Source organism: Fusarium odoratissimum (assembly GCF_000260195.1).
Source record: "Fusarium odoratissimum NRRL 54006 unplaced genomic scaffold supercont1.22, whole genome shotgun sequence".
Lineage (NCBI taxonomy): Eukaryota > Fungi > Ascomycota > Sordariomycetes > Hypocreales > Nectriaceae > Fusarium > Fusarium odoratissimum.
In genome coordinates this window covers 302,961-329,782 of record NW_022158707.1, presented here as the reverse complement: position 1 = coordinate 329,782, position 26,822 = coordinate 302,961, and the positions used below count along the sequence as shown (strand labels likewise).

The following is a 26,822-nucleotide window of genomic DNA, read 5'->3' as shown; positions in this document are numbered from 1 at the left end:
AAAGCCCTTTGTATTGAGTTTGTACTGTCAATCAAGCAGGACTATCCCTTGCCTTCAAAAGCTAATACAAAATCCCCAACTAAATTATCACGGCCGGCATCCTCTTCGAATCGTAGTAAATCCACCTTGAGTTGACATCATGGTGGTAGACGGGTCGATAGTTGTCGTTGTTCCGGTCGCTGACGCAGACTCTTCGCTAGTAGTGGTAGCAAGAATCTGCGTTGAGCTTTCGCTCCAAGACAGAGACTCTGATGTGTGTGTCGATGTAGTATCCGCATTGGTAGTAGATGACAGCTCAGTGGTGGATAATACCTCCGTGCTCTGAGTAGTTGCAGCGGTACTACTATCTTCACTCGAAGTAATTGCCTCTGTAGTAGTGGCTGTAACTTCGGTTGAAGTCGCTACGTCCTCAGTAGTAGTCGTCGCGTCTTCGGGTACGCCATATACAACAGTACCAGACACGGTTCCAGAAGCCTGGATGGTGCGCACGAAGGGCGTCGGGCCAACAGTTGTTGTAGTAGTCGCATAGTTGATCTTGATGTCCGCTTCGCAATCAACACATCCGCCGGCTTTCACCATCAGACCTGAATCAAAGAGTCCGTTGTTCGCATCGCAAATTGCAAAGATCATTGTATGTGCACCAGGGGCTGCAGGTAGACCCATGATCAGCGGAGGTGAAGATCTTTCGTATTGTGTGCTTCGAGAAGGGTTACTAGGTTCAGTAATGCCAATAGGAGAAGCCAAGTATTCGGACTTTGCAGTAATTCGGTTGCCTGACGTATCGACGGCGTACTGAACGCCGTCTAAGTAGATACCGACTGGATCTGGATTAACACTGGAAAGTTCTGTTAATGAGAATGTTAAACAAGGGATGGGTCACTCACAAGTCTTCCTCCGTCGCAAGAATGAACTCAATAGATAATCCGTTATACTCTGGCTCCACGACCAGCTCAACGGACAAGACAGCTGCGTTTGTCGTATCAGGCCCGCAATAATCTGAGCCGTCAATCTGCGTGTCAACGTTCTGGCCATAGCTGCTGTCATCTGCGTCCCGTGAGTAACCAGTCGTCAAGATACCGCCTGATCCGATACCAAAAGGACCAGAGGTAAATATGCCGGCACTGCCTAGATTCCCGCCAAGTCCATTTTCTTCCCAGTATGACTTCTCGAATGTCGCGTCGGTGACTGAAACGCCGGCGCCATTGAAGATCGCACTCGCGACGGCCGTCGCATCGGTCGACGTGACGACAGATATTTGGGATCCCATCTTGAGCTTGAAGATATAAGATGGCAAAGGAATCAGTGATAGAAAAGGTTTTAAGGTTATTTCGGTTCGACACCACTTCGAATTTCAGTGGAGGTCTCCTGGCTGGGAATAAGATTACAGAAGGCTTTGACGGTGCGTTTGGCGGGTCTAGCGCGCTAATATTTGTCAATAGTGCCAATAAATTGAAGCCACTAAATTAAATTAAGGGTTTTGGCCCAACTGCAAGTAGCATGGACATCTTTAGGGGCTATTCTTATCCTCGCCAGTGACCTTATTTGCAATAAAGGCGAAGCTCGAAATGCCTGCCCCTGCTTGGGTCATTAGGCCTGAGTTATCGTTGTGCCTAAAGTTTGTGGCTTCAGCCTCGATTACCTAACATCCTCATTTGAGAGAGGCTGTGCTGAGAGGTGCACAGAAAGAAAAAGGAGACCAGTGACCAACTCAACAGTGACTCTCTCCAGGCGGTGGACCGCCATCCGATCATGATGTAATGCTGTTGGCCTTGTGCCCGAGCACATAGAAAGATGGCGCAAGCATCCGATTGAATGAGGCTTGTAAGGCTGAGATGACGTACATTTCGCTGGAAATGGAAGTGATGTGACTTTATCTCTCCGCGTCTGACGAGAGCACGCGACGCTGCTCACTCAAGTCCATTATCAATATGAGAGAGCCTCACGTCAATCACAACAGATTGATTCTATGAAAGAACAACACAAATGATACTTCTGCCAATATGCCGCAAACTCCTGTCAAAAAGGGCCCTGAGCTCACCATTCACTTGGATCGTCCGGATTCAACATACATTCCTGGAGAAGTGATTACCGGTAAAATATCACGGAAGACTCATATCGTCGCTTCTTTGGCAACTGTCAGTATCTCGTTGCATGCTCGAAGTAAATCGCGAATGGTGACCAGGCGTGGGCACTTGACATCGACATATCGCGGACGCTTCGATCTTCTGCAATCGACAGAGTACTCAAGAACTATTTTAGAAGGCCCTATACATATCGCTGAACACGATGTGGAGCAGAGCTGGCCATTCTCAACCAGCCTACCTAATCACGTAGATGTATCTGCACTGCAGCCGTTGGCAGGGCCGGATCAGACTTATCTTAAAGGGGATGTATCGGAACAACCTCTCCCTCCGACATTCTTGATTGAACGCTACGACTATATGTCTGGCATGTCAGCGTTTGTCGAGTATTACTTGCAGGCAGAGTTGAAGACAACGTCGAGAGGTTCTGGTACTTCTGAAGCAATACTACCCTTCAGGATGCTGTATATCAACCCAGAGCCTTTGTCAGCTCAGATAGGTCTTAAAACGGCACGCCATACCCTCACTCTCCAAGGCGATTACCCTTTGGTGGCCAGCGTTGAGGTTCAGACACCGACAACGCTACAGATCGAAGGTCCAGATCCCATGTCATTCCTGGTCTTGGCAGTTCCACCCCAAGGCTTCGACCTTGAGAAACAGAAGCCCGGTCATCCGTCAATTCAGATAACCCGAATTTTCATCAACGTTGTCGCAAAGACGGAAGTCAAGTGTCCAAAGGGGAAGAATGTTCATGAGACAGACTGCGAGGCTCGGGTAACACTACATGCCGAAGATGCCTTTAATCAGTATGGTGACGATTTATACATCCCATGGAAAATTCCAGCTACAGAGATTCAGCAGTTACAGGGAGGTGGTTCAGCATCGGATATGGCGCCACCAGAGGGTCTCGATATCGGAGCGAAACTTGCCCTTCGTCTGCAGCGAAGCAAGGACCTCTATCCATCTTTCCGAACATTCAACATTCGGCACACGCACCGCTTGAAATGGGAAATGACAGGGGAGGCTGCCGGTAAAAGCTTTGAGATATCTGGTGAAGAGCCAATTAAGGTTCTTAGCAGGCCTGAGGCAGAGCGCAATACGGAATGGATCCAGCCGCCGCCAGAAGATCACCCGCCAAGCTTTTCCGATGAGGAGGACGTGTTCGGATCAGGGTCTAGAAGCAGCAGCCGCCAAACAGATCCAGCTGCCGGCGTGGGTGGCCTGTCACGGCTTTGGGTGTTCTGATACGAATTTACCGAATCCGTGTCGGTGTATTGGGCCAGGGAACAGACACAAATTTTATTTTTTCATTTTCGCCAAAGCAGAAGAGCAGATATTATAATATTTTAACACTTTTTTGCAAGATAATTCTCCTTAATTACACGCATCTTTTCTAACTAGTTTCTCCTTGATCTGTTCTCAAAACAGTCTCGTTATAAGCCAGTTTGGTCTCTGCCGACTTCGGAGAACCCCTGTCCCAAACCTCGAAATCACCGTTAGAAGTCGGTTTATTCATTTATCTCCGTGATTTACCCACGGAGTCTGCATGGAAATCGGATCCCGCGGATGAACCCGCTTCCGCTAATTCTCTCTCGTGTCCGAAAATTCTCATTCAAAAAGATCTTATCTGATCATCTCGCATTCGGCCTTTAGTGGATCTGCAACGTCTCCAACTCTGCCGCCCAGCGTGCCCGTCTTCACAATGAGTCTACAGCAGCTAAGCTTCTATTTCGACTTTGTCAAAGTCATCGTGTCCCATCTTGCCAGCATGGCTGTGCACAAGGGGCAATCAATTATCCATAAAGCTACGTATCGACTGTTACCTGACTCACGTGTCGTGATCGTCGTTGGAGGCTCTTTTGCGGGGAGTCTTGTTGCTCAACGTTTGGCTCACACGCTTCCCTCCGGCTATCGCGTTATTCTCATCGAAAAGCACTCTCACTTTAACTACGCGTTCAGCTTCCCTCGAAACTCCGTCTTGTCAGGACGAGAGCATAATGCTTTCATTACGTACGACAACATCGCTGCAGGTGCTCCGGATGGCATCTTCCAACGAGTCTGCGACGAAGCATCTGATATCACTGAGACCCATGTTCACACCGTCGGCGGTGTCTCTCTTCCTTACGATTATCTCGTGATTGCCACTGGCGCAGCCCAGCCTCCTCCAGCTCGATTGAATGCACGGATCAAGGAAGATGCAATTAAAGAACTACGAGGTTTCCAGCAACGCGTGGCCAAGGCCGACAGGGTTGCAGTAATTGGAGCTGGAGCGGTCGGGGTCGAACTGGCGACCGAGATTAAAGAAGAGTACCCCAACAAAAACGTTACCCTCATTCATTCCAGGCAACAACTCCTGCCCAGATTTGGTCAGAAGCTCCATGATCATGTCATATCTGCACTTAAGAATCAAGATATTGAGGTCAGGTTAGGCGAGAGACCTGTCTTCCCAAGTGATGCTGGTCAATCTGTCCAGGAGACCAGTCTCACCTTTTCCAGCGGAGAGACTAAGACCTTCGACCTCGTGGTACGTAACAGACCAACCATAGAACCTCTCAAGTTAACATGATATTACAGATTCCCTGCACTGGTCTTTGTCCACGATCTGATATCCTCGCCACATATTCTCCCAAGAGTATCGCATCCAACGGCGAGATCCTAGTCAAACCAACACTTCAAGTCCAAAAGTTGCCCTCTTCTCGACAGAACATCTTTGCTGTAGGGGATGTTGCTCAATCTGGAGGCGCAAAACAAGCTCGGGCTTGTATGATGCAAGGCGAGGTTGCAGTTCAAAATATCCTCGGCCTTATCAAGAGTAATAGTGCCACCACAGAATACCAGCCGCAGTTCTTTGAAGGGATGCTGAACCTGACATTGGGAACAGTAAGTATACTGAGTCCTTCAAGGGCAGGGACCGATATTGACGTGCATTTAGCATACCGCTGTGGTGTATATCCAAAAAGGAGATTTTGAGCTGGTCAAGGCAACCAAGGGACCAGATGCGGATTTGGATGTCGGAAAGATGAGATGGCAACTCAATGCCAAGTCGGGATGAACTAGAACTTTTCTTTTTCTTGGCACGATCACGGGAATACCGTTGCTCGGTCTCTATTGATGAGATTGTTATCACCTCTTCTCCCATAATATATTATATTCTTTCTAAATTCGCCACCATGATCATTTGACATCAAAACGACTCCAATTCCAACCGCACTCATTCCATCGAGGACGATATGTAGACTAAGCCTTGGCGACAGTCTCGCCAATAACATAGGTAGGCGTCGCGGTGGTGAAGTTCTTCACGTCATCCTTAATCTCCTTCGCCTCCTCTGAAACGCTGGCCTTCTGGAACGAAGCCAAGCTGTCCCATGTAATGATAGTGTAAATTTGGTAAGGGCTGTCTCCACCAAGCTTGATGACCTGTCCACTGACAAGACCTTGAGGGCCCCAGAGCCTATGGTTCATTAGACATTTCTCTTTGGGGAGAGGATGGATACCGAGACTCACTTGTGGGCTAGAGGCATATGCGTGTTGACATAGTAGTCGACATCGAAGTCGTGACCGACAGGGTACTGAATAACGACGGTAGCCATAATGTAGGAGTAAGTACTGAAAAGGTTTATTGGACTGATGGATGATGTAGTAGGATGAGAAAAAGATCGATCTGGGTTACCAATTGCTCGGGACTGTATCCATTTATACGAATAATGGAGGGCCCGGCTATACGGTACCCAATATAGATGAGCTAATGGGAGTGAGAAAAGCCCCAGGCCACCACCTTTAGCTACAAAAAGACAAAAGCAAGACTGGTATAAAATTTGGAAAGCTTTTTACTGATTATTTTTGGCACTTTGATTTCTGGTTCAAAGTTTTCTCGCTCCTTGAGAGATGAGTAGAAAGATGCCGAGGCATTGGCCGATATCTCCACTTACGGAACAACTCGAGAACCCCGAGTATGGAACTAAACTCCACCACGGTGCAACAATTAACCCACATATCGCACTAAAATCGGCTTCCCGTGAATCAATGTCCCGATTCAGCTTGTTCCGGGCTGATTAATCAGAGTCTTGGGTGGCCCGTGAGGCTGTTGCCGCCGTTTATCCCACTATTGCCGAGGTGCTTAGAAAATCCATGAGCTAAGCATCACTGACGACATTGGCTCAGGTAACGATGAAGATTGTTAGTAATGATGGAGAATGAGTGATGCCGCAACCGGCAGTTGGTGCTGGTCAAAGCAACAATTACTAAATGGAACTTCGGGCCTAGCCCAATCTCGACAAGCTATAACGAAGTCACCCTAAAATGAACGTTTGGCATGATCCTAACCGACAAAGTCCTTACGATCATCCTCTCCAAGTGCCAGGCTACTCTCAAGGTCGTTCATCCAGTCAAGGCAAGATCTTGTTGTTGACCCCTCAGGCAGAGCTACTTTTGGGGTTGAACATTCTGCCTCGCGTATAAACATGATGATTCTACCATTGGCCATGGACTGACTCTGCTCCAGCCTCTTGGACAGCGCGGCTTTGGTCTTCTCCTCCAAGATATCCAACTTTGCTCGGGCAGCTGTAATCCCCTGCAGCTTTGTCTCGTACCTGGCCTGTAGTATCTGGGTTTCCTCTGCCAGTCGCTGCGTTGCCTGGATGACATTGTCTCGCAGTTGTCCAATCTCGTCGACGGAGGATGACTCTTCCAGAATCCTAGCTAGCTCCAAAGCGGAGCGGAGTAGAGTTTCCAACAAGGTTGTGTCGATTCGCTTGCGATTAACAGCGCAGCGCCAGATCTCGATCATAGAATCGAGCATTTGAGCGGACTGTTCCACGTCAAGGATCTTACCCTCCACGTATTCCTGGAAGACAGAATCTCTCATCCAATGCTGCAACTGAACCATTTCGGCACAATCCCAACCACGACGATCGAGGGCGTGCGGCATAACGCGTTGTGCGAAGACAAAGCACATGCTCTCTAGCCGCTGCTGCAGATAGACCATGAGTTTATGCTGGGAACTGAAGGGTAGATATATGGGACTCGCTGGCTCATCAGGCGCTGCTGGCGGTATGTCGGTCTCAGCGGCTGTCAGAGGCGTCAGCGTCAGGTCAAAAGCTGAAAAAGGCAAGCTTACTAGGGCTGTGTCCTACAAGAGTGGACTCATGTACCAGCTCAGGAGCACTTTCAGCCTCTGGCGCTTCTTCTTCCTCCGGAGGCACGACCTCTATGTCAGCTTCACGTCCAGCAGGCTCCAGCCCTTGGCCATTTGCTACCATGATTGGTTCCACAGCTACTAATCCATCTGCGTATACCGTCTCCTGGCCATTGGCATACGTAAGCTTTGCGGCATCAAGTTCGGCCAGCGCTCTCTCTTCTCTTTTCTTCTTCCTCATCTTCATCCTGTCTCTTTTGTTGAGCGGTCGATATTCAGCGGTTGAGGCATTGACTGAGTCTTCGACGGGCGATGTATTCTCAACAGCGATCGAAGGCTGCCGGTCCTCGGCCACCATTGCTGATCGGTATAAATCCATTATAGATTCAGCCATAGTGAGAGGACTCGTTGCAACCGAGATTCTGTCTGGTGAAAATAAACCGAGGAAAAAGCAAGGACAGTGGCGTTATATGAAATGAGACATGGGAAAAGTAACGAGGAACGACCACGGCCTTGGCAAATGAAGATGCAGTAGCAAATTAGTTACTGTTGGTTCCAACGCTGGCCTCAAAACTGCAGCCAATTGGGGCTGCGTCTTTTCCCGGTTTCTCCCAGCCGACCTTAGCTAATGCACGTAAGAGGCCAAACACATGCACCATGGACCTATGAGAGACTCCCAGGTGGCGAAACAACAAATACGCGTCGATGCGGCTTTCCAACACATCATACCACGCAGGCCATACTGCAGCACAGTGCCTGATAATGCGTAAAACTCTAGTCATTAAAATACATCTTCGTAAATAATGGAGTATGGGAAAATTGATACCGGCGCCGAGGAGACTGAATGAGTTTCAGTATGAGGCGATATGGCCGTGCAGGCAACATTGACAAAAATAGAGATATTTTCAGCTTCCCGCCTTTGGACCATACGACAACAGGCTGACATGAGATGTGTACGATCTACAATCTTTCCAACTCTAGCAGCGCATATGTGAACCCAACTTTATCCGTGCAGTGAGTACGGAGAAACTATTCCTTGAATGCAGAGGTCAAGTCCGTCATGAATCCCTCCTTCAAACGGATCGCTTCCTCTCCAGGGCTTTGGCCATGGTAAACTTGAGGTTTCAGACCGTCGATGAAGAATTGAGAACATGCTGCAAGTGCAAAGCCTGCCACAGCATCTGTATATCTCTTCCGAGCAGACATTCTGGCTTGTTCAGAACTTGCCTCAATTACCTCAGGTGACCACGAGGTGTGCATGAGTGGTAGAGCATGGTGGTTCTTGAGAGTCCATTTCGTGGCGACAGCAGCAATAGATACCAGAATCTCGTCGAATGTCCGAAAGTACATTGGAAGCCGCCTAGCAATCATTGGGTCTACTCGACACTTGTGATGGAGGCTGTGAAGACTGGTTTCGAAACATCGAAAGGTCGGCAAAACGCTGATTTCACCGTCACTGGGAATGCAAATCGTCATAGTTCCATGCTGGCGAACCTCTTTATGGCGGACTGAGAGGAAGGTGGTAAAATCCTCGTGGGCCGCAGCAGATAAGGACGAGGGGGTTGAAGATGCATCCGGCATGTTGCGAAGCCAATGCAAAGCTGTGAAGTTGAAGCCAGCATCAACAAAAGCATCGGGCAGAACCTGTTCAAAGTACAACCTCGGAGACAATAGAGTATTTATGAATACCTTTCCGTATTGTGAAAGGGTATCCCAGTTTTGATGAATTGTCAACGTCAAGCTAGAGAAGTCGTTTGATGGTGAATCATTGAAGACCAATGTTGCTGATGTAACAGAAGGTAACCTTCTTAGGTACTCCGAAAAAAGCCGAACGCTGATATCAAAGGTTTAGTGGCTCTGGTATGTCGCCATGAGGAAGATACATACGAGTTCTTGCCTTCGGAGGAACCATAATCAGCCAAGGTTAATGATAGATCTGCGAGATTGCACATCAGCCGGATGAAGCTTAAGTCAACAGATTCATCGTGAAAAGAGCCATCCCCTGATGCCCCGAAGGGCAAATCAGCTCCAAAGATTCAACTATCGCTTGTCCTTGAAGATTAGAGTTCTCATTGTAGTATCCTCCTCCCTCCATAGATACACTATCGGCCTTCATTACGGCAGACTCACGATTCAGTAGAACCTGGGTAGATGATAAAAAATAGCTTTAAAGTGGAACGGCATCAAAATTCAAGTGATAGAATTTGTTTGGACGGCATGGAAGATCTTTTATTTGTGCCGATCGGAGCCCCTACGTCAGTCCCGATATACCCGATCGGCGATACTCGATGCAGCTTCTGTACGCCACGTCGTGATACAGAGGGCCGTGCCATCGTCAGCACTAGACGCGATTGAAGCTATCTGGGGCTAGATCTCTAAGAAATCAAGCTTTGCGCTGTTCCACTGCTTGAAATTCCTACGTATCACGAAGTGATTTGGCCTGCGGTGTTACTTATATAAGATCACGCAGCCTGTTGATCCTGAAATTTCCCCGACGTTGTAGCAGTTTGTTCGCTAGTGAGGTATTCTGTCATTCCACAGAACTGTGAGGAGTACAAACGCGAAAGCTTGAGTAATTATACATGTCGTGCTATCTATTGTTGGGCAATGTCTAAGCTTTACGATCAACCACTCGTTGCTTTCGCAGGAAAGCTTGCATCAAGACAATACCCAGGATAATAGTCTGCAGCGCTCCAAATATTATTCGTCCTTTCGCCGAGTACCGCTCTTTCTTCCAACCTTTCCAGTCACACAAGACTAGTCCCATGTTTATCATGGTAAGGACTTGCCATATGATGATGTTTCGTAAACATAGCCAGTCTGCGTTCCGAGTGCCGTTTGAGTGCTGTGATGATACTAGGGACAACAAGAATTAGAATCAATACTGCCGGTAACCCGTAGCTTTTGCCTTACCTTTACTTGGCTCAACATTGTTCTTGTTGTTTTGAGACATGTCACGATACTTGGGCGCTACAGTTGGATCAGATGACGGGTATTGAGGGAAGCGACAAAGCAAAGAGCGGGGAATGGGGGCGCACGGTAATGATATTATACGGAAGTTGAAGAACCAACAGCATGAGGAGGAGCTTACCTGACGTGAACGGATCGGACTAACATGATCCCGCTGTTGAATATGCATGATATATCACTAAAAACAAAGGCTGGTTACGAGGGCTCCTATGAGGTGCTCGAGAACATTCAATACTCTCTATAAGCCTTTGGTGGAAGATTAATGTTGTAATCATGGATCGCTGTATAAAACTGGTCTATCTATGTGACAAAAGAAACTAAATGATCGAATGGTATCCCCGCTCCCAATATGTATGAGTAAGAGTATTATACAAAAAGAAAGGTAAAAAGTAGACAATCTCATGATTGTGGTGTTTGCTTTTCCTTGTGCCGATCTCCCAAGTGAATTTGAGTAAATAGCTGCCCGGGGTTCATGTTCGCAAATTGCAGTAGCGCGATTGATCTTCGAACCGGGATGCCTTTGCTGGGTATGCAAATAAAGAGTTTCGATGTGAGCGACTCGTCTGGGCAGAACTTCTTGAAGTATGCTGCTTTGCCTGTCACAGGCACCGACTGAATCATTTGGTTGTAGCCGTCTTTCCAGAGCCGTGACACAAGTTTCGATGACCCGGTAACCTCCTGAACCTCATCGAGGGGCTCGATGCCAAGACTCATGTAGCCCACGTCGGAAGCTTTCAGCAGCTCCATGGCAGTAACAATAAGAAGATCTGAAATACCCCGTGGTGCATCTTGGGATGCAATGCAAGGGTCGAGGTGATATCCTCTCTCGGCGCCGAGTTCTCGTAGTGTCGCAAGCCCATTGATCTTGCCGTCGCGGTCGGAAGTGTATAAGAAGATTGTTGATTCAGTGAGCGAGAAGAGGTCGTAGACAGTGACGAAAGCCTGTGAGCCGTCTCCATGCTTGCGGTTTCGGTCTTCCCTCCAATCATCGTAAAGATCCTGCAGCTGGCGCTCCAGCTCTGGATCTGTCTCATTGACAGCGGGGCTGTAGAAGCTCACTGATATACCTCCACGCTTTGGATCGAGAAGCTGTTTGTTCTGAGCGATCATCCGTTTGCCTGCCTGCTTTCGAAGAACCTTGTTCGTAAGGGGGTTGAGAACGGCTTCATGGCCAAAATGCATTGTCGCCCAGCCTTGTTGATGGGCATACTTGGCAAATTCCTCACTAATCCCGACAAATGCAAGTGATAGACCGCGAGCCCAGCGGTAACGGCGTAGCTCACTGAATAGTGCTTTGCGATGGAACTCTGAGCATAGTGGATCACCAGCAACGACAACGGTCCTAGCGTGAAGCTTGTAGATTAATGATCCATAACCTTTCTTGCTAACAAAAACTTTGTATGCTGGGTCAAGGATCCCCATATGAGAGGTTTGTGCGTAGGATTGGTAATCGTGTTTGAATGCCGCCTTTGCGGTCGTGTTGTTAGGGCTGTTCCTTTGGTGCTCTCTTCGTAATTGGTGAGGGCATTCTATGTGCCATAGGCTCTTGGCGGCGTCATAGGTCCTTGAGATGATACCCTCGTCGGGTACGACAGTCGATGGAGCTGTTAATGCTGATACAACAGAGATGTCTGTTTGAGAGTGTTGGTATGTTGACGATGATGCGGACTCTACGTCGGAGTACAGCATGTCGTGTCTCTCCATGGTTGAGATGTTGATATGGAAATAATCAGGGATTAAGAATGCTTATTGGCAGGAGAACTGCCAGGTATGGGTTTATGCCTTAATTCTGGATAAACAACAAGCTAACTGTCAGAGCTACCCTACTTATATGTCACCAAGGGCGGCACCTGTGTCAGCCCTGGCACTCAGAGCTGCGTCACAAAGTAGCAATGGCTGGGCATTCTCCATCCCGTAACCTATGAAAACTAAACTCAGCCCTGCTGTCTCGTAACACTCGTAATAGTGAGGCTCAGCCATTCTGCAATCTCATGTAACGATTTTGGAGGCTTCATTAGCTTGAGAGTTCAGACAATGTTCAAAATGTACGACCGGGCCAATTAGAGTTCCGGGATGATGTGGTCTTACTTGCCGATTATCCGACGGCTCCAACCCAGACTAGAAATTATCGCGCGCGGACCCCGTAACTGATCTGCTGAGCTTGCAGGGGTCTACGGGGTACCCTAAGCTAATAAGCTACGCTACCATTAGGGAGTAAGAAAGCTTCTGACGGTAAATGATGGTGCCAAAAAGACGGGACCAGGTTTCCCACCAAATACGTGTTGAGCCTATCGAGATTCATTTGTCACTTAGAATAGAAGTTAGAAACTTTCTTGCCCCCCTCGGGCTACGTAGCGTCTTCGCACGATGCGACTCGATTCGGGAAAAAGGGCTTTCGGGGTCCTTGAATTGCGTTGCCCACACAGCATGTGAACTCATTTAATTAATTATTATGCGTACATAGCGGGTAAGCACTGCCATTTTCTCCGAGATTTCTCTGGCTTGCCCAATAATCTCAATCACGGCTGATGCCTTGGGCTTGACCAAAAGCTCGCCAACACACTCTCTTCGTCAGCTAAAATAAGACTCAGCCTCAACGCCAGCACCACTTACTTCATATGGGCCATCAGGGCTGGGTCTGGACCATCTCCACGTCATATGAGGCTAGTAATGGAACAAAAGAATGTCATCTATCAGTCTCAGATATCTCCCTAAATGGCCCAACGTCCACTTTCTCACGTTCATGCCAAGGTTGGAGCTCGTCTTTCACCAGCCCGGACTGGACTGCATGGATTACTAGGCGCAGCTCGCCCTTCTGTTGCGCAATCCTCAATGCAGCGCCTGGCCATTTCACCATAGAATTCACAACCCTCAGTGATACACATGTGCCAACCTTGGCTACAGCAGCATTTTATCTAGTCTAAAGATTACTCAATAATAGCACCTTCGAATGAAAACAAGAAGAGAAGTAAGGTTTTGTGGTCAACGAATCAACAAGATTGACGCCGGTCACGACAGTGATGAACGAGCTGCGCTGGCAGCTTCCCAACCACCCATGGTAGACACGGCCCTTTCCCAATGCCCAAGTCTAGCATCTAAAGTACAGCCTTCAAAAATTCTATCGCATCATCCATGCCCTGGGGTGAGTTAAACCAGTGTCCTCCGCTCCCATACTCCCTCCAAGTCACATTCGCTCCAAACCCTTTCAATATCTCACACTGCCTCCTGCCCCAATCAACCAATACCAACGGATCGTCGACGCAATGTTCCAAGAGCATAGGCGTATTTTTGAGAACGTCACTGTGCGTTGGGGACGAACCGACTTGAAGCGTCTTACGCATCTCATCAAGTGCTCGCCCGGCAAACGGACAACGCCCGCTGAAGCCAATAAAGGCGCCCAGTCGTTTGTCTGGGGTCGGGATGTCGAGGTTGAATAAAGTGTGCACGCTTGTCGCAGAGCCCATGCTGATACCCATCAAAATGACCTTGTCCCACCTCCCGTTCAAGTCATTTGCTTCTTTGGCTAGAATATCGCGAATCCTGGGCACGACTTCTCTGAGTCCTTCTGCCTGGAGATCTTCATTTTCCGCCAAATTCCTCACGTTCCAGACATCGAACCACTGGTTCCACTCATCGGGTGAACTGGCGCATTTTCTTTTAGGTGCTTGAGGAAATACCCATCGAAAAGAAGGGAAAGCGTCGGCAAGCGTGCGGCCTTGGGAGTCGCGCGAGTATTGGAGCGAGCTGCAGAAGTTGGCAGCGCTATCTCCGCGGCCATGCAAGAAGACGACGGTGTGAGAGTGCGTTTGGCCTTGGGCTGGGGGCACTTGAATGCTGGTGAGAGGAAGAGAGCCCATTGCGTTAATACTGAGAGAGGATGTGATGATAAAGCCGCTGAGGGAGTGAAGGTTATGAGGGGGAGTTCTTTATATGTGATGCTGCCTGGAGCGGGATGCCCCACTTTATAACCCTGATAACAGGAACAACTATCCAATGGTGGGATCTTGCTTACCGCGCGACATCCACCCTAAAGAACCTCTCCTCCCAACCATTTCTTGCACCTACTCCGTATATACTATTAGAAGCTTCAATAACATCTTGGAAATAAAGCCATCCTTATAGGACACTACACATGTTGTCTTCAACTCAACCGCATGCGCTGGCAGTCATCTCTGGCACGCACCCGCGAGCCCCTTCGTCTGATAAGATCAATGCCATTAACAAGCGATACGGAGGTATATGCTGCGTAACAGGAAAACAGGGTAGCCTCTGGGACCCCGTAATAGTCGCCCCGATCTTACCTGTGCCATCCGCGTGGCCCAAACGGGAAGTCAGTTCTTCTTGTTCCTGTCGTTTGTATATACCCTCGCGTCTAATTCCAAGATCAGCCACGTATTATACAGCTCCTCGAAGCATCCTTTGGCCCCCAATACTTCGATTGGTGGCGTTTCTTTATCCATAGAGCTGAGACATATTCATCTTATCAAACTCACTGGCTCATCCGCAAGAGTGTGCACAAGGCCTTACAGCGCGGTATTGTCAGATTAATAAGATTGCCTTCATCCATCGTTGAGGTAAGAGACATTAAAATTTGAAGCGACATCAGGTCTAACAAACCCCTCTAGTTTGGAGCTAAGCATGTTCTTATTGGCGATGAGCAACTTATCGATGTGAGCGGTTCCATTGCTTTGCTAGGCGACCATTCGCGATAGGGTATTGAAAAGGCTGATGCACGACTTATCGGCTCGCACGCCCGCTTCTGCAGAAGCATTCAGCCGGTGAATCTTGCAAGGACCATCGCCCCCGGTCTGTTCTCCGAGCCGAAAATAATCACATATGTTCCCCATCAGCAGTTCCCAGTCCCCATGCGTTCTAGTAGTCTTGGCCTGGGACACGCGTTCATACGTCCAATAATGCTTTTGTGGCGGTTCCCTCCCATCCACAATTCATATTACGGCATACGAGCTGTTGCAAAAACTGGGAAGCCGCTTATATGGAAACGATGGAAATGCGCAGGTTCAGAGGTTACCTTTTGGACTATACCTCAAGTATGATTCCAACCTGGATACCCTGAGGAACGAGTATAATGCTCTCAGAGTCTTGAAACAGAAGACAACCATTCCTGCGCCACGAGCCTTTGATGTAGTTTCTCAGAACACTGGCGAGGAAGATTTCAGTTATCTCCTCATGAGTAGGGTTCCAGGCACAGCATTGGGGACATGTTGGGATGCGCTCTCTGACCAAGACTACGCCAACCTCTCCGCTCAACTCAAGGACTGTGTCTCACAGATGCGGGACATTCCCAAGCCGGCAAACCATGGTATCTGCAATACCTTGGGCGAAGCCTGCCGCGATCCGCGCATTCGAGATTGGGCCCCTATCAGACCCTTTCCAGATGAAGCGTCGTTTAGCTAGAATCTACAATTTTCAGATGAGTCCAGCCAGCGTGGGCACTAGATTTTTTTTACTTACGGAGACGTCAGCCCTCGCAACATCATGGTGGAACGAATTAAAGATTCTGCCGGAGCTAGAGGATGGCGGTTAAGTGACATTATAGACTGGGAAACAGCAGGATATTATCCTGAATATTGGGACTACACTAAGAGCATGTTTGAAGAATTTCGGTGGCCAAGGAGGTATAACGGGATGACGCAAGACGTGTTCAACGAGTTTGGTGATTACAGTGAGGAATTAGGTGTAGAGAGGCGGGCTTGGGCGTTAGGAGACGGAATTTAGGACAGCAAAATAGCTCATTTAGCGAGACAAACTTGACGTCGTTCTACCCCACAACCCACCACGTAACAATAAACAATTGAGATGATGAGGCAGTCAGCTGCCGCAAATAGTTTGAATACGATATATGAGCAGTTAGCTCATTCTGGAGACTGATTGACACTTGATATAATGTGAGCTTATTCTTCGGTTCTATCAAACAGATAATAAACATCATTGAGAATGTTAGGGTAATTGAGACTTTTTTAGATCAACTAGTTGCTTTGAACGTAATGAGTGAATTGTACGTAATGACTGTGACTGCTTAAAGAATGACCCATATGTTGAATATGTCATTTTGCCCCATATCCAACACTCGGACCTGCATGCCCATAACTCATGTAGCTCGCTTATCAAGATGACATTGTCTCCTAGTTCCATGAAACACATGTCACTCAGACGATGAAAACGGCAACAACACCATTGAGGGTACCAATGCATTCGCCATCAACGACATTACCAGTGAAAGGGCTACTGCCGTCAGGGTGGTTACTAAACCCACGGACTGCAATTTTCAGAGTCAGAATATAGGACAAAAAAAGGGATAGAAGGTGAGAAACGCACAAGCGAGGTTGTCTCCGTTGGAGTTGACAAACAGGCCACCACGAGAGCCTGCGGGACCACCGCTATGGTGTGTGCCGCCTTGGTTCGGGTCGAAGTCGATGAAGCGGGATCCGATGAAGTTCTGGCAGCCAGTATCGGAGTAACTAAATTTTGATTAGATCATCAGACATGTTGTGTTCAGTGGGGGCAAACGGACAAGTTGACCTGGACGGAGGCAGCCATGGCCGCGGCGGCAAAGGTGGCAACGGAAAGAAGGCTAGCAAACTGCATCATGAGATAGAACTGTTCAAATAACAGATTTTTGTGGTTACAAGTGTCTTCGTGTCTGTGAATAAGATTATGAAGGGTTGATTGTCACAATAAAGAAGGGGAGCCTGGGTTCTTTTTATACCCGCGACGTTCCATCAGATGCCGCCGCCTTTTCCAACTGTAGGTCACTGAGGGCTCACCGGAGACTATCCTGCATCGACACTGACACAGCCATGAGGGAACATACTCATAAGCGGAAAGTGTTACATCCGAGTGACCGTTCTAGGATCAAGGCACAAAAGTTGGTATCACGAAGTCATAGCCAATAGAGCAGATCAGACTCGCTTGGAGGCTACTCAAGAGAGCCCCGTCAAAAGGAAAATGAGGTGCATCATTCTAGGATTTCCAACCCATAAAACTCCATGCGTAACTGTGGAGTTCATGCATGTATGTATTGCCATAGGGGGTCTGTAGACTCGGCAACGCCCAGAAGTGACAGCAGTAGTTGTCATCTGCCTTGATTCTCGTTATTGACTAAATTGTTACCATATGATGGGTAGCAACGCGCGGCTCACTGAGGTTTCCGTTCCAAGGTAGAACTGTGATTGGCTCCTCACTGGCAAGAAGTTATACGGTGAACGGCAACCGGCACTGCTTATGCTTCCATCCTTGTTCATCCTTGTTCAGTAGTGACTACATAGGGTTGCGTCTGTGTCGTGACTGCCGTAGACTGAGAATGCTGTGTTTGTGAGCTACATCACTTCTCGGCGAGATAGATCGAGGCTGGTACGAGGGGGACTTTCCTATTTGCTATAACCCTCCTCAGAAGGTCAGGGAAAAGCTGTTGTTGACTATCATGTAAGGGAGCATAAGCAGGTGCAAGCTGACAGCAGAGGCTCTAACCCATCTGTTCCCGTCAGTTACCGCAAGCTTCCTCAATCCGATACACCAACCATGAGATTTGAGGGATCGACGTATAAGCGGGGAGCATAAGCGGTGACAAAAAGTGGGAGGGGAAGCGGCCCGAGAGGGAATAACCAAGCGGAAATAATGCTGACATCGGAGATTTATGAGGTAACGAAACGGGTTTATTATTAACTCTTCCGCATAGTGTACTTTATTGCAACTTGGGGCTTTCTCTACTGTGAGAGTCGTGCTATCTAAGAATCGTAATACTTAAATACGTGAGTAGAAGTCTTTTCTCCCTTAGAATCATATCTTTGAGGCAAAACATTGAACAGACCATCCGCATCCCGAGGCTCATAGTCCAGTGTCGAGGCAGCCTGAATGAGCACAGGCAGGCCATAATTTTCTTTGAGCCAGTAAGCCACCATATCCATAGCGGCAACAGCACCAGATCCAGTCCAGATATTCCCATCAATGACCCATTTATTCTCTCGTGTCCAATTGACTTGTGGCCAGCGGTTTTGGACCCAATCAAATTCGATGTTGTTGACAGTAGCTGTCTTCCCGTTCAAAACACCCGTGGATGCGACAAGACTAGCACCTGTGCAGCTTGTAAAGAGCAACTTGCCGGCAGCGACATGTTTACGTATGAATTCGGCGTGCTTCGGATGCAAGTCGAAGTTACCGAGGTAAGGTCCTGGAACAAGCAAGATGTCGAGCTCGGGGCAGTCATCAACTGAGGTTGTAGGGATGATAGTCATCTGACCGGTGCCGAGCTTAACAGGATCTCTGGTAACGCCGATATGGTGGAATGTGAATTGTGGTGCCTGTGAGATGAGATCATCGCTAACAGGTCCGTACTCTCGATTAATTAGGAATGCCGTCTTGTTGGCCGAGTTGAGGAGGTCCATAGGTCCGCTGGCGTCAATTACCTGATACGCATAGGCCAGAATGCCGAACTGAACGGTAGCCATGACTGTAGTTGATGAAAGATAGATTCTGCAGTAGGTATTTGTGTAAGTCAATAAATAACAGAATAGCGAGAGAATGATGGCATGGCCTATTTATGGCCAAGATCGTTACAAAGTACCATATTGAGAGGTGTTGATAAATAACGTGAAGGGTTGTAGAGTCTCCACCAGGGATTCCAAGATTACAAATGTCCTAAAGTCTGATTGTGGTGCCTAACTTCCGTGATCATTCGGATACAGTCCCAAGATTCAATTTGAAGTTTTATTGCCTTTGCATTTTTCTCTCATCCAGAAAGTTGCTAGAATAGTGGGCATAAGTCCGTTTGTACTGATAAAGAGGACTAGAGTACTTGCAGACAACCTTAAGCTCTTGTGTATGAATCGAACGGGAGTTTCAGTTTACACAGTTTATTATCCAATGTACGCGGTTTATCTGATCAAGCAGTTGAGTAATCCGAGCGCAATCGCTGGGTTGGGCAACGTGGTTTATATCCGGACGCCTTCGGATACAGCGTCGGGAATCTCGGAACCGGTGAATGAGCAAATTTGATAACAAAAATTCGCTTGCGGCATTTTTCAAGAAGATCATCTTCTCAGCTACCAAAGCTGGAGGGAAATAATCTAACGTAGTAGCATTCGACTACGCTTAGTCGTGTCATCAGAAGGGCGTTGATTACTCAGATGGATTACCCAAAGTCCATGACGTTTCGTAGGATTACCCAATTAACTCTCTTGGTGCTTCGTCAACACAAAATAAAACCGTTAAACCTTGAGAACACTCGTTAAGAATGTAGAATGCTTATAAATCAGAAGGTAGGTGAGGGACCATCTGACAGGGTCACATCATCATGGAATGAATGTATAAGAGTGTTTTATGCCAAAACCAAACGCATACATCCAACATATCTTTCATCCTAAGCCATCATGCGGTGCCTTTATATACTTGTCTTTTCCGTTGGCTCTCTCCTCTGTGCTGCTTCAGAGCCCTCCTCGCTGCCAAATGTCGATGCCACCTTTACCAAGGGCCCTAGGCCGTTTCGGATTCACGTTGACCGAGACTTCATTGAGGATACCCGGCAGCGGGTTGCTCATACAAGGTCACCATTGTTCATAAATGTGTCAAGCGATGGCCCCGGTGCTGAGAACTTCACAAACGTTCGTGACTTCTGGGTCAATGAGTATGATTGGAATGCTACGGAAGCTTCTATCAACAACAGGTAAGGACTACACGAGCGGAAATATTAACGATGAATACTGATACTTTGCGAAGATTCAGCCAGTTTACGACTATTGTTGAGCCCGAAATCGACAACGTCACTCATTCTGTACCGCTACATTTCGTCCATCACCGCTCACCAAGGTCAGACGCCATACCGTTGCTGTTTGTTCACGGATGGCCGGGTTCCTTCCTTGAAGTCGGTAACATTATCGGAAATCTGACGAATCCACCAAATTCATCTGTACCAGCATTTCATGTTGTTGCGCCCTCGATTCCAGGCTTTGGATTCTCTCCCGCACCGACGCAGCCAGGCTTTGGTCCCGCGGCGGCCTCTTATGCATTCAACGAACTGATGCTTCAACTTGGCTACTCCAGATACGTCATTCAAGGTGGAGATTTTGGTGGCGTCATCCTTCGCTACCAAGCCCACCATTTCCCAAAGCATGTGATATCGGCACTCAGCAATTTCTGGATTATCCAGCCCGGGAATAATGACCTTCGCCGACTTTCACAGGGAGAAGCAACGCCTGATGAAGTTGCATACATCGAGATTATAGAAAAGTATGAGAATCAGGGATCAGGCTACCGACTGATAATGTCCACGGAACCACTCACCGTCGCATACGGTATGACGGACTCGCCACTTGGGAACGCCATGTGGATGTATTCCATTATGAACAGGGTCATCGACCCGGCTATCATGGCATGGACTCCAGATGAGATCATTACTTGGTCGATGATGTATTGGATTCAAGGTCCGTACGGTGGCATGCGCTTCTATAAGGAGGTTCAAAATGATGGGGGTTTTGAAACACTCGACTTCGGCACCCTGCCCCTGGTAGAGGTCCCAGTCGCCATTAGTCAATTCCCTTACGACTTGACTTACCGTATGCCGTTGGATTGGGCGAAGAGAGGAGGAAATGTTCTAAAGAGAACCGTACATGACCATGGCGGCCATTTCGCTGCCTTTGAGGTCCCTAATCTGCTTCTCCACGATATCTGGTCATGGTTTGGAGACAAGGAAGGTTCGGGAACAGATGCATTCAACTAGTTCATATCAATGAGCTAAACCTGCATAGTCACCAGCATCTCAGATACATTGTTCCGTAATCATCGCAATAGATCCCTGTACTATTACCACAGCCATAAAGAGGTATTGTGTTTTCAATCGTGTAGAGTTGACATCCCCTAACCACAGTGAGGTAACACCGACGATGTGAGCGTCAGCTCTCAGCTGTACCAATCTCAATAACTGATCTCAAAAAAATATTTCAGGCAGTCTAGCCTCCCAATTCACACATAGCATTTGAACTTCCTTTCAAGTCATGATTAAGAGTTCCGCAGCCATGAAGGACAGCGAGTCTGGGCGAGCTATATACCTGGATCATAGAGCTAAACCGTCTCTTCGAGATACTTGCTACTAAGGCTGCGGGAACTTAGTGAGATGCAGCTCAGTATGGGGTATCGGGACTTAAGATTTAGTGGAAGACTGTTGTTTTGAAGTAGGTGTGATAGTAGTGGATGTTGTCAGAGAGGAGAAGTTGTTGTCCAAATCTCTATAGATCTTAAAATAATACATCATTCCGTCCCGCAACTTTTAAAATCACCGTTCTCTTCGACTAGTCTGATGTGGCCCTGTTAATAGACTGTCAATCATGGTCTGATACTAGCCTTTCATAGTTGGCCGATATCCAAACACCTTCCACCAGTTTTGATTCGATTAAATCGGGGGTCTATCTCAACGATCAATGCTTCATATGCAAAGAAAGACAGTCCCATCCCTAGCTTACGTAGCGAACTTGCTGAGGGCTCGTAGCTTAGCACCGTAAAAGAACAACACCCACATGCCAAAGATGCCAATGACGCTTAGACCACCAAGAAGGCTTGTTCCCTTTGCAAAGCCGAGATTCTTGTAAAGTGGATGAGCGAATAGAATACTGCCGCTGGCTAAGGCACTTCTAAAGAAGTCGTTGGCTGCGAACAGCGAAGCAGCATATTGAGGGTAGGTCATGGGGATATAAAGGAATACTACCTGTAGCACAGTGAAGATTGAACCAGCATAGATCGTGACTCCAATGATGGGCACAATCCAGTGTATGGAAACCCTAGCCGTCCATGCAAATATGAAAAGGCCAATAGTCGGGCCAAAGCAGGCTGCAAGTCCAGGCGAGAGTACCTCCTCTTGTTGGGCGATGCCAGACTTCTTCATTCGTGGTATGAGCACGTAATATAGATATAAGCCGTATAGAATGATAGCCAAGATGCACCCAACGGCGATGCAGATGAAAACAAGGCCAACCTCTCCAGTAGACATGTCATAATAGACAGGAAAGACTAATGGGAAGACCTCAAAGTCTACATGGTCAGATGTGAATGCAGGACAGAGGCATAGTTTACTTACATGAGTAGTATATGGCATAGAGAATGGCCGAATATATCTGTACAAATAGGACGGCTGGGTCTTTGATGGTGATCTCCAGGGGCTTGATCAAAGCGTCTACAGCTATGCCCGAGACTGTAAGATGTGCCTGGTCAATCTCGCTCTGAGACTGAAGCCTCTGACTGCCCGCAGACCGGCGCAACCTTTGGGCTCGTCGAAGGAGGATGTTAGAGGCGCTTGTTTCCGGCATGCAAACAAAAAGAGCGATCAGTACCGGCGCTGAGACCCAAATTGACTCATACAAAGACCAACGCCACCCCTTTGCTGTAACGGCGTACGCACTGATCAATGGGCCAAGGGATGCTGCGAAACAGTCAGAAAACGCGAACAAAAACAAAGCATGCCGGAGTTCTTACGGCCACAAGACATAGCACCAACCCAAGCAATCATAGCGAGAGGCATATGTACCATACCATACATATCACCCAATGACGCACCACCTGAGGCCAAACATGGAGACCCGAAGAATCCTTGCAGAAACCGCAAGACGATGAGTCCCGCGAATGAATCAACCAAAGCGGTTGGAATGGAGATAATAACAAAAATCCCGAAAGTGACGATGTAGACAGGATTGCGACCGATACGAGGGATTTCCCCGAGAGGAGAGAATAGCAATGGACCTATGCCGTATCCCAGAACGTACATAGCAAGACCGAGCGTTGCTTCAAGGTTGCTGACTCCAAATCTCTCCATGACGCCCTCTGTTGAGGGTGAGTATATCGCTGAACTTAGATATACAACAAAAGTGTAGAAACAAATGATCAAGCCAACGAGGGCACGACGAAGGTTCGACCAGTTCTGGGGGTTGGCGGGATCTTGGTCTGAGTACCAGTCAACTAGAATGACCCCGTTCTCGGTAGCATTTGGCGCGGCATCAGTAATCCCATCAGTGTCGAGCGCTTTGCTCTCGATATCTAGGCCTTCAATGGTATTCTGATCGGATGTTGGATTGACGATGGTCGAGGGGGTCTCCGTCCCAGTATGGCATGCGTATCCGAGATCGGCGTTACTGAGTAATTGATTCCAAGCAGCTGGTAGCTCAAACTCTGGATGTTCTTCTGGATATTTGAAGAGGCGATTGTTGGTAACGAATCGGAGAATCTGTCCCAGAGGCGCGTCTCGGATAGTGTCGTGAAGAGAATTGGCTACACCCATGATTGTTGTCTGGCTCCCAACTCGGGTTTCAAGGGACTTGATTAGGTAAATGTCAATATCAATAAAAGGATTCTCAGGACGGCAAGACATAACTATATACTGAATTATCATTTGAAGTCGTACGCTATATGCAATGCTCCATAATGTACACCAGCATTATGTAACGCTAGCCGAGACTTTAACGTTAAAGGCCATCATATCCCTGCTATTGTTAATCACGGTCTTACAAAATACGCAATTTAGATGACAGTAGATCTAGCCGACTCTAGTTTAGAAATTAGGACCAAGCATGGGCGAAACTGACAAATCGAGCAACGGGCGTCCTATATATCCGATCAGTGTCGGATATCAACTTTAACCAGCAAGAGCCGAGCCATGAGCGGATCCCAATTACATCTTCATAACGTGGAGCGATTATCAATCCGCGACAGTCTACTTTTACAAGAGCCAGAGCTTGCAGAGCAATAGGAATTTGATTGTGAGGTAGAAATAATCATAGGCTACATATCTGAGAGCACCACAGTGGAAAGAATGTGTAGCTATAAGAATGAGTACTGCGACAAAGGAATGTACGTGATGAAATATGATATCCAAAGGCCCCTTTATCAGAACAGGACCATCCAGCCATTTACTCCTTGGTATTTGGGTGGTCTCTCTGACTATCACTCGTCAAGTCAATGTATAGTTTCGCCTTGGGATCTGCAGGGGGGGATGTAATTATGTCACCCCGATGCATGGGAGCCTTGGGAGAACTTTGAGTCTTTGGTGAGACAAACTTTCGCCCCGGTGGCCACTTTGGTTGACTAGGTGGCGATCGACCTGCGAACACTGGCGGCCCGTCGAGTACATTCTTTCCTAGTCGCTCAAGACGCGAGCCTGAAATTGGAGATGCAAAATTGAAATCAATCCCATGACCCACTGTGGTCGGCTTCGGCGTCGCGTCGTCGGAGTCCTCAGATGGCTGCGAAGACTGTCGATGAAGAATATCCGGTCTTTCAGGTCCCTTCTTGCTCCTTGATCCAGACTTTGGTGTTTCAGGATCACTCGGAGGTTTCCATACGACCGTTGAGTCCTTTGAGAAGGAGCTAAATGAAAAGGCTGAAGTAGAGGCTACAGAAACGGCAGCCTCAGACCGAGCATCTCCATCATCTGTGTGGGCATCTGAGGGTGACCTTGATCGTGATTCAGAGCTTGTAGGATGGTAGTCTGAGTCATCTGGATCGTCATTATCGACCTCTGGAATCTGAGACTCTTGCGTTGAATTGGAACTCTGTGTTGTCTCTTCGCGCTGACTCCTGAGAGGCAATTGTGCTGTTGCTTCAACTCGATGAAGGGCTTCGACTTGAGTAGTAACTGTAGAGCCATTCGTAACAATGACCTGCAGCCTGTCCATTACCGCTTTGTCGATTTGGCTGGAAATGAATTCTCTCTCCGTGGAGCATATCTGATGCATAAGCATACCAAGGAACAGTGGCGTGACCTTTTTATGTGCCATATCATCTAGTTCCATGCCTGCAGGTGCATCTAGTAGATCTCGAACCATTGGCACGACAAGTCTTCGCTTTTCTATAGTCTTCTGACGAAATGCTTCTGACTTGGCCGTCAGCAGTAGGTCAGCCGCCATGCCTGTCTTCTGCCCGCTGTGTATGTGTTTCCACTGCTCGATATACGAGGCGATTAAAGGCTTGAAGACTCGGGTTGCCCACGTGTGTGTATTCTCGATGATCATCTGAAACGCCATGATGTCGGTGAGGTTTTTGACGTCGCCTTTCCAGATCGCTCGCATGATCTATCGATATCAGTATAGTGTTTGACGGTGTATAGGCTCGTGATTGCAACACGTACGTAGCCCTCTTTCCGCCTCCTTGTTATTACCTCATCTGTATCCCTTCGGCTACATGGCGCATCAAAGTCCTCGGCAAAGTACATGAGCCATACTGTGACAGAAGGTCCAACTGTAGTAATTACAGGGATTGGGGGGATATGTGCGTGTCTAGGAAGGTTAACAGCATATTGAGCCGTCTGCTGGACCAGACTGATGGCACAAGCCGCAGCGTTGGCGCCCTGGCAGTTGACAACGCGCTCGAGTGCCTCATTCTGATCCTTCTCTTTTTTGTGCTCTATTATAAGCCAAGGATAACATCGGAGGTTGGCCTCCAATGGAGACTTCTCGAATATGCGAAACGGAGACGGTTCAAGGCCAAATTTGTTCAGTGCTTGGAGGGTCGACCATGTGAAAGGCTCCACAGGTTGGGAGTCCCCAGCGTGGCTCCATTGCCGCGCTTTCGGATCTGCCACTTTTGGGAGTCCACTATTGTTGCGATGGTGATAAATAGGCAAGAAAAAAGCTTGATCGGGTTTTGGACATTTGACTGGCCTTAATCGCGAGGTTGTTGCCTCCTTCCCGGACTCGAATAAAGTCCAATTTTCATCACTGCTTCTGTCTCTCTTGTTAAGAATTCATGTCGGATAAGACTTCGTGGTAGTCATACCTTGCCACCTGATCATAGTAGTATATGCTTCGTGATACTCTTGGAACTTTGGTTAGATTCTATTACCTTGGAATCGTATCAAGTAACTTACCGTCTTGAATCTTCTTTCGATAAAGAGAGAGAGTCGGTAAGCTGATCGAAAAAGCGCTTTCTGAAGATATCCTGCCACACATTCTCCGCATAACCCCCACCCACCTTGCTAAGAACCTCATGCTGAATCCTCTCTGCTGCTTTACGAATTGGGTCTGGATTCAAGCCTTGGTCCATCCCTTCCCCAATATCTTTTGAGATGGTATGAAAAGATTCATCCTTCTCGTTGAATAGGCAAGAAAAGTCCGTCAAACATCTTCTGACGTCTTCTACATGTGGTGGTAGCACAAAGCTCGGAAGCGGAGGCTTTGCTTCATCATAGAAGATATTGGTTTGGCCAAGATCGTATCGGCTCCAAGGCATATTGAAAAGGTTGCTCGTACAAGATTTGGAGGGAGGGACATGGGGGAAATAAAGTAGTTGAGACCCTTGGGACTATGTACGTAGTCACCTACCATAATGCCCAGGACCAACACCTGGTCATGAGTGGAGAGGTTACATAGCTACTTGCTGCCTATGAGGTCAAACTTCAGGCCTCTGACAGGTGATAGGTAATGCATGGAGAGGATTCCGGCTCGTTCCCGTTGCAGAATTGACCCGCAGTACAAAGGGATGTTTCCCATTTCATTTGCTCAGTTTAGCCACGCTGTTGGTTCACCCTTGTAAAAGTTCAACCAACTGCATAACATCTTATCTGAGGTGGTCACGCGCATGGTCGATGTCGAGTGATATGTGGAGACAGATGCAGTCTGTTCCAAATATAGAAGGCATTTTGGCTA

General features: G+C 47.8%; 15 protein-coding genes across 15 annotated transcripts; 5 read left to right on the top strand and 10 right to left on the bottom strand.

Annotated features, from left to right (window-relative positions):
- Positions 1–87: 87 nt before the first annotated feature.
- FOIG_11591 (uncharacterized protein) lies at positions 88–1,267 on the bottom strand (the record flags this gene model as incomplete). Its single annotated transcript, XM_031212164.1, has 2 exons — positions 88–835; positions 885–1,267. 2 exons carry the CDS (start codon positions 1,265–1,267, stop codon positions 88–90), a joined length of 1,131 nt encoding a protein of 376 aa, XP_031058141.1.
- Positions 1,268–2,000: 733 nt separating this feature from the next.
- Positions 2,001–3,414, top strand: FOIG_11590 (uncharacterized protein; the record flags this gene model as incomplete). The annotated part of the gene is made up of 1 exon (XM_031212163.1): positions 2,001–3,414. The coding sequence occupies one exon, from the start codon at positions 2,001–2,003 to the stop codon at positions 3,324–3,326; it is 1,326 nt and encodes a 441-aa protein (XP_031058140.1). The 3' UTR covers positions 3,327–3,414.
- Positions 3,415–3,696: 282 nt separating this feature from the next.
- Positions 3,697–5,133, top strand: FOIG_11589 (uncharacterized protein; the record flags this gene model as incomplete). The annotated part of the gene is made up of 3 exons (XM_031212162.1): positions 3,697–4,605; positions 4,656–4,961; positions 5,014–5,133. Exons 1-3 carry the CDS (start codon positions 3,784–3,786, stop codon positions 5,131–5,133), a joined length of 1,248 nt encoding a protein of 415 aa, XP_031058139.1. The 5' UTR covers positions 3,697–3,783.
- Positions 5,134–5,318: 185 nt separating this feature from the next.
- Positions 5,319–5,671, bottom strand: FOIG_11588 (uncharacterized protein; the record flags this gene model as incomplete). The annotated part of the gene is made up of 2 exons (XM_031212161.1): positions 5,319–5,532; positions 5,586–5,671. 2 exons carry the CDS (start codon positions 5,669–5,671, stop codon positions 5,319–5,321), a joined length of 300 nt encoding a protein of 99 aa, XP_031058138.1.
- A 728-nt stretch (positions 5,672–6,399) lies between these two features.
- On the bottom strand, positions 6,400–7,609 carry FOIG_11587 (uncharacterized protein; the record flags this gene model as incomplete). Its single annotated transcript, XM_031212160.1, has 2 exons — positions 6,400–7,148; positions 7,198–7,609. 2 exons carry the CDS (start codon positions 7,607–7,609, stop codon positions 6,400–6,402), a joined length of 1,161 nt encoding a protein of 386 aa, XP_031058137.1.
- A 635-nt stretch (positions 7,610–8,244) lies between these two features.
- On the bottom strand, positions 8,245–9,167 carry FOIG_11586 (uncharacterized protein; the record flags this gene model as incomplete). Its single annotated transcript, XM_031212159.1, has 2 exons — positions 8,245–9,049; positions 9,103–9,167. The coding sequence occupies 2 exons, from the start codon at positions 9,165–9,167 to the stop codon at positions 8,245–8,247; spliced, it is 870 nt and encodes a 289-aa protein (XP_031058136.1).
- A 1,265-nt stretch (positions 9,168–10,432) lies between these two features.
- On the bottom strand, positions 10,433–12,051 carry FOIG_11585 (uncharacterized protein). Its single transcript, XM_031212158.1, has one exon. It carries the CDS (start codon positions 11,887–11,889, stop codon positions 10,585–10,587), a length of 1,305 nt encoding a protein of 434 aa, XP_031058135.1. The 5' UTR covers positions 11,890–12,051; the 3' UTR covers positions 10,433–10,584.
- Positions 12,052–13,202: 1,151 nt separating this feature from the next.
- On the bottom strand, positions 13,203–14,126 carry FOIG_11584 (uncharacterized protein). The gene has a single exon (XM_031212157.1). The coding sequence runs from the start codon at positions 14,040–14,042 to the stop codon at positions 13,281–13,283; it is 762 nt and encodes a 253-aa protein (XP_031058134.1). The 5' UTR covers positions 14,043–14,126; the 3' UTR covers positions 13,203–13,280.
- A 191-nt stretch (positions 14,127–14,317) lies between these two features.
- FOIG_11583 (uncharacterized protein) lies at positions 14,318–15,600 on the top strand (the record flags this gene model as incomplete). The annotated part of the gene is made up of 4 exons (XM_031212156.1): positions 14,318–14,515; positions 14,574–14,759; positions 14,811–14,855; positions 15,202–15,600. The coding sequence occupies 4 exons, from the start codon at positions 14,318–14,320 to the stop codon at positions 15,598–15,600; spliced, it is 828 nt and encodes a 275-aa protein (XP_031058133.1).
- Positions 15,601–15,681: 81 nt separating this feature from the next.
- Positions 15,682–15,921, top strand: FOIG_11582 (uncharacterized protein; the record flags this gene model as incomplete). Its single annotated transcript, XM_031212155.1, has 1 exon — positions 15,682–15,921. The coding sequence occupies one exon, from the start codon at positions 15,682–15,684 to the stop codon at positions 15,919–15,921; it is 240 nt and encodes a 79-aa protein (XP_031058132.1).
- Positions 15,922–16,352: 431 nt separating this feature from the next.
- FOIG_11581 (uncharacterized protein) lies at positions 16,353–16,791 on the bottom strand (the record flags this gene model as incomplete). Its single annotated transcript, XM_031212154.1, has 3 exons — positions 16,353–16,462; positions 16,522–16,664; positions 16,718–16,791. 3 exons carry the CDS (start codon positions 16,789–16,791, stop codon positions 16,353–16,355), a joined length of 327 nt encoding a protein of 108 aa, XP_031058131.1.
- Positions 16,792–17,930: 1,139 nt separating this feature from the next.
- Positions 17,931–18,650, bottom strand: FOIG_11580 (uncharacterized protein; the record flags this gene model as incomplete). Its single annotated transcript, XM_031212153.1, has 1 exon — positions 17,931–18,650. The coding sequence occupies one exon, from the start codon at positions 18,648–18,650 to the stop codon at positions 17,931–17,933; it is 720 nt and encodes a 239-aa protein (XP_031058130.1).
- A 921-nt stretch (positions 18,651–19,571) lies between these two features.
- FOIG_11579 (uncharacterized protein) lies at positions 19,572–20,917 on the top strand (the record flags this gene model as incomplete). The annotated part of the gene is made up of 2 exons (XM_031212152.1): positions 19,572–19,864; positions 19,918–20,917. The coding sequence occupies 2 exons, from the start codon at positions 19,572–19,574 to the stop codon at positions 20,915–20,917; spliced, it is 1,293 nt and encodes a 430-aa protein (XP_031058129.1).
- Positions 20,918–21,652: 735 nt separating this feature from the next.
- FOIG_11578 (uncharacterized protein) lies at positions 21,653–23,461 on the bottom strand (the record flags this gene model as incomplete). The annotated part of the gene is made up of 3 exons (XM_031212151.1): positions 21,653–22,221; positions 22,268–22,609; positions 22,663–23,461. The coding sequence occupies 3 exons, from the start codon at positions 23,459–23,461 to the stop codon at positions 21,653–21,655; spliced, it is 1,710 nt and encodes a 569-aa protein (XP_031058128.1).
- A 554-nt stretch (positions 23,462–24,015) lies between these two features.
- FOIG_11577 (uncharacterized protein) lies at positions 24,016–26,406 on the bottom strand (the record flags this gene model as incomplete). Its single annotated transcript, XM_031212150.1, has 4 exons — positions 24,016–25,250; positions 25,307–25,901; positions 25,954–25,992; positions 26,045–26,406. The coding sequence occupies 4 exons, from the start codon at positions 26,404–26,406 to the stop codon at positions 24,090–24,092; spliced, it is 2,157 nt and encodes a 718-aa protein (XP_031058127.1). The 3' UTR covers positions 24,016–24,089.
- Positions 26,407–26,822: the final 416 nt, after the last annotated feature.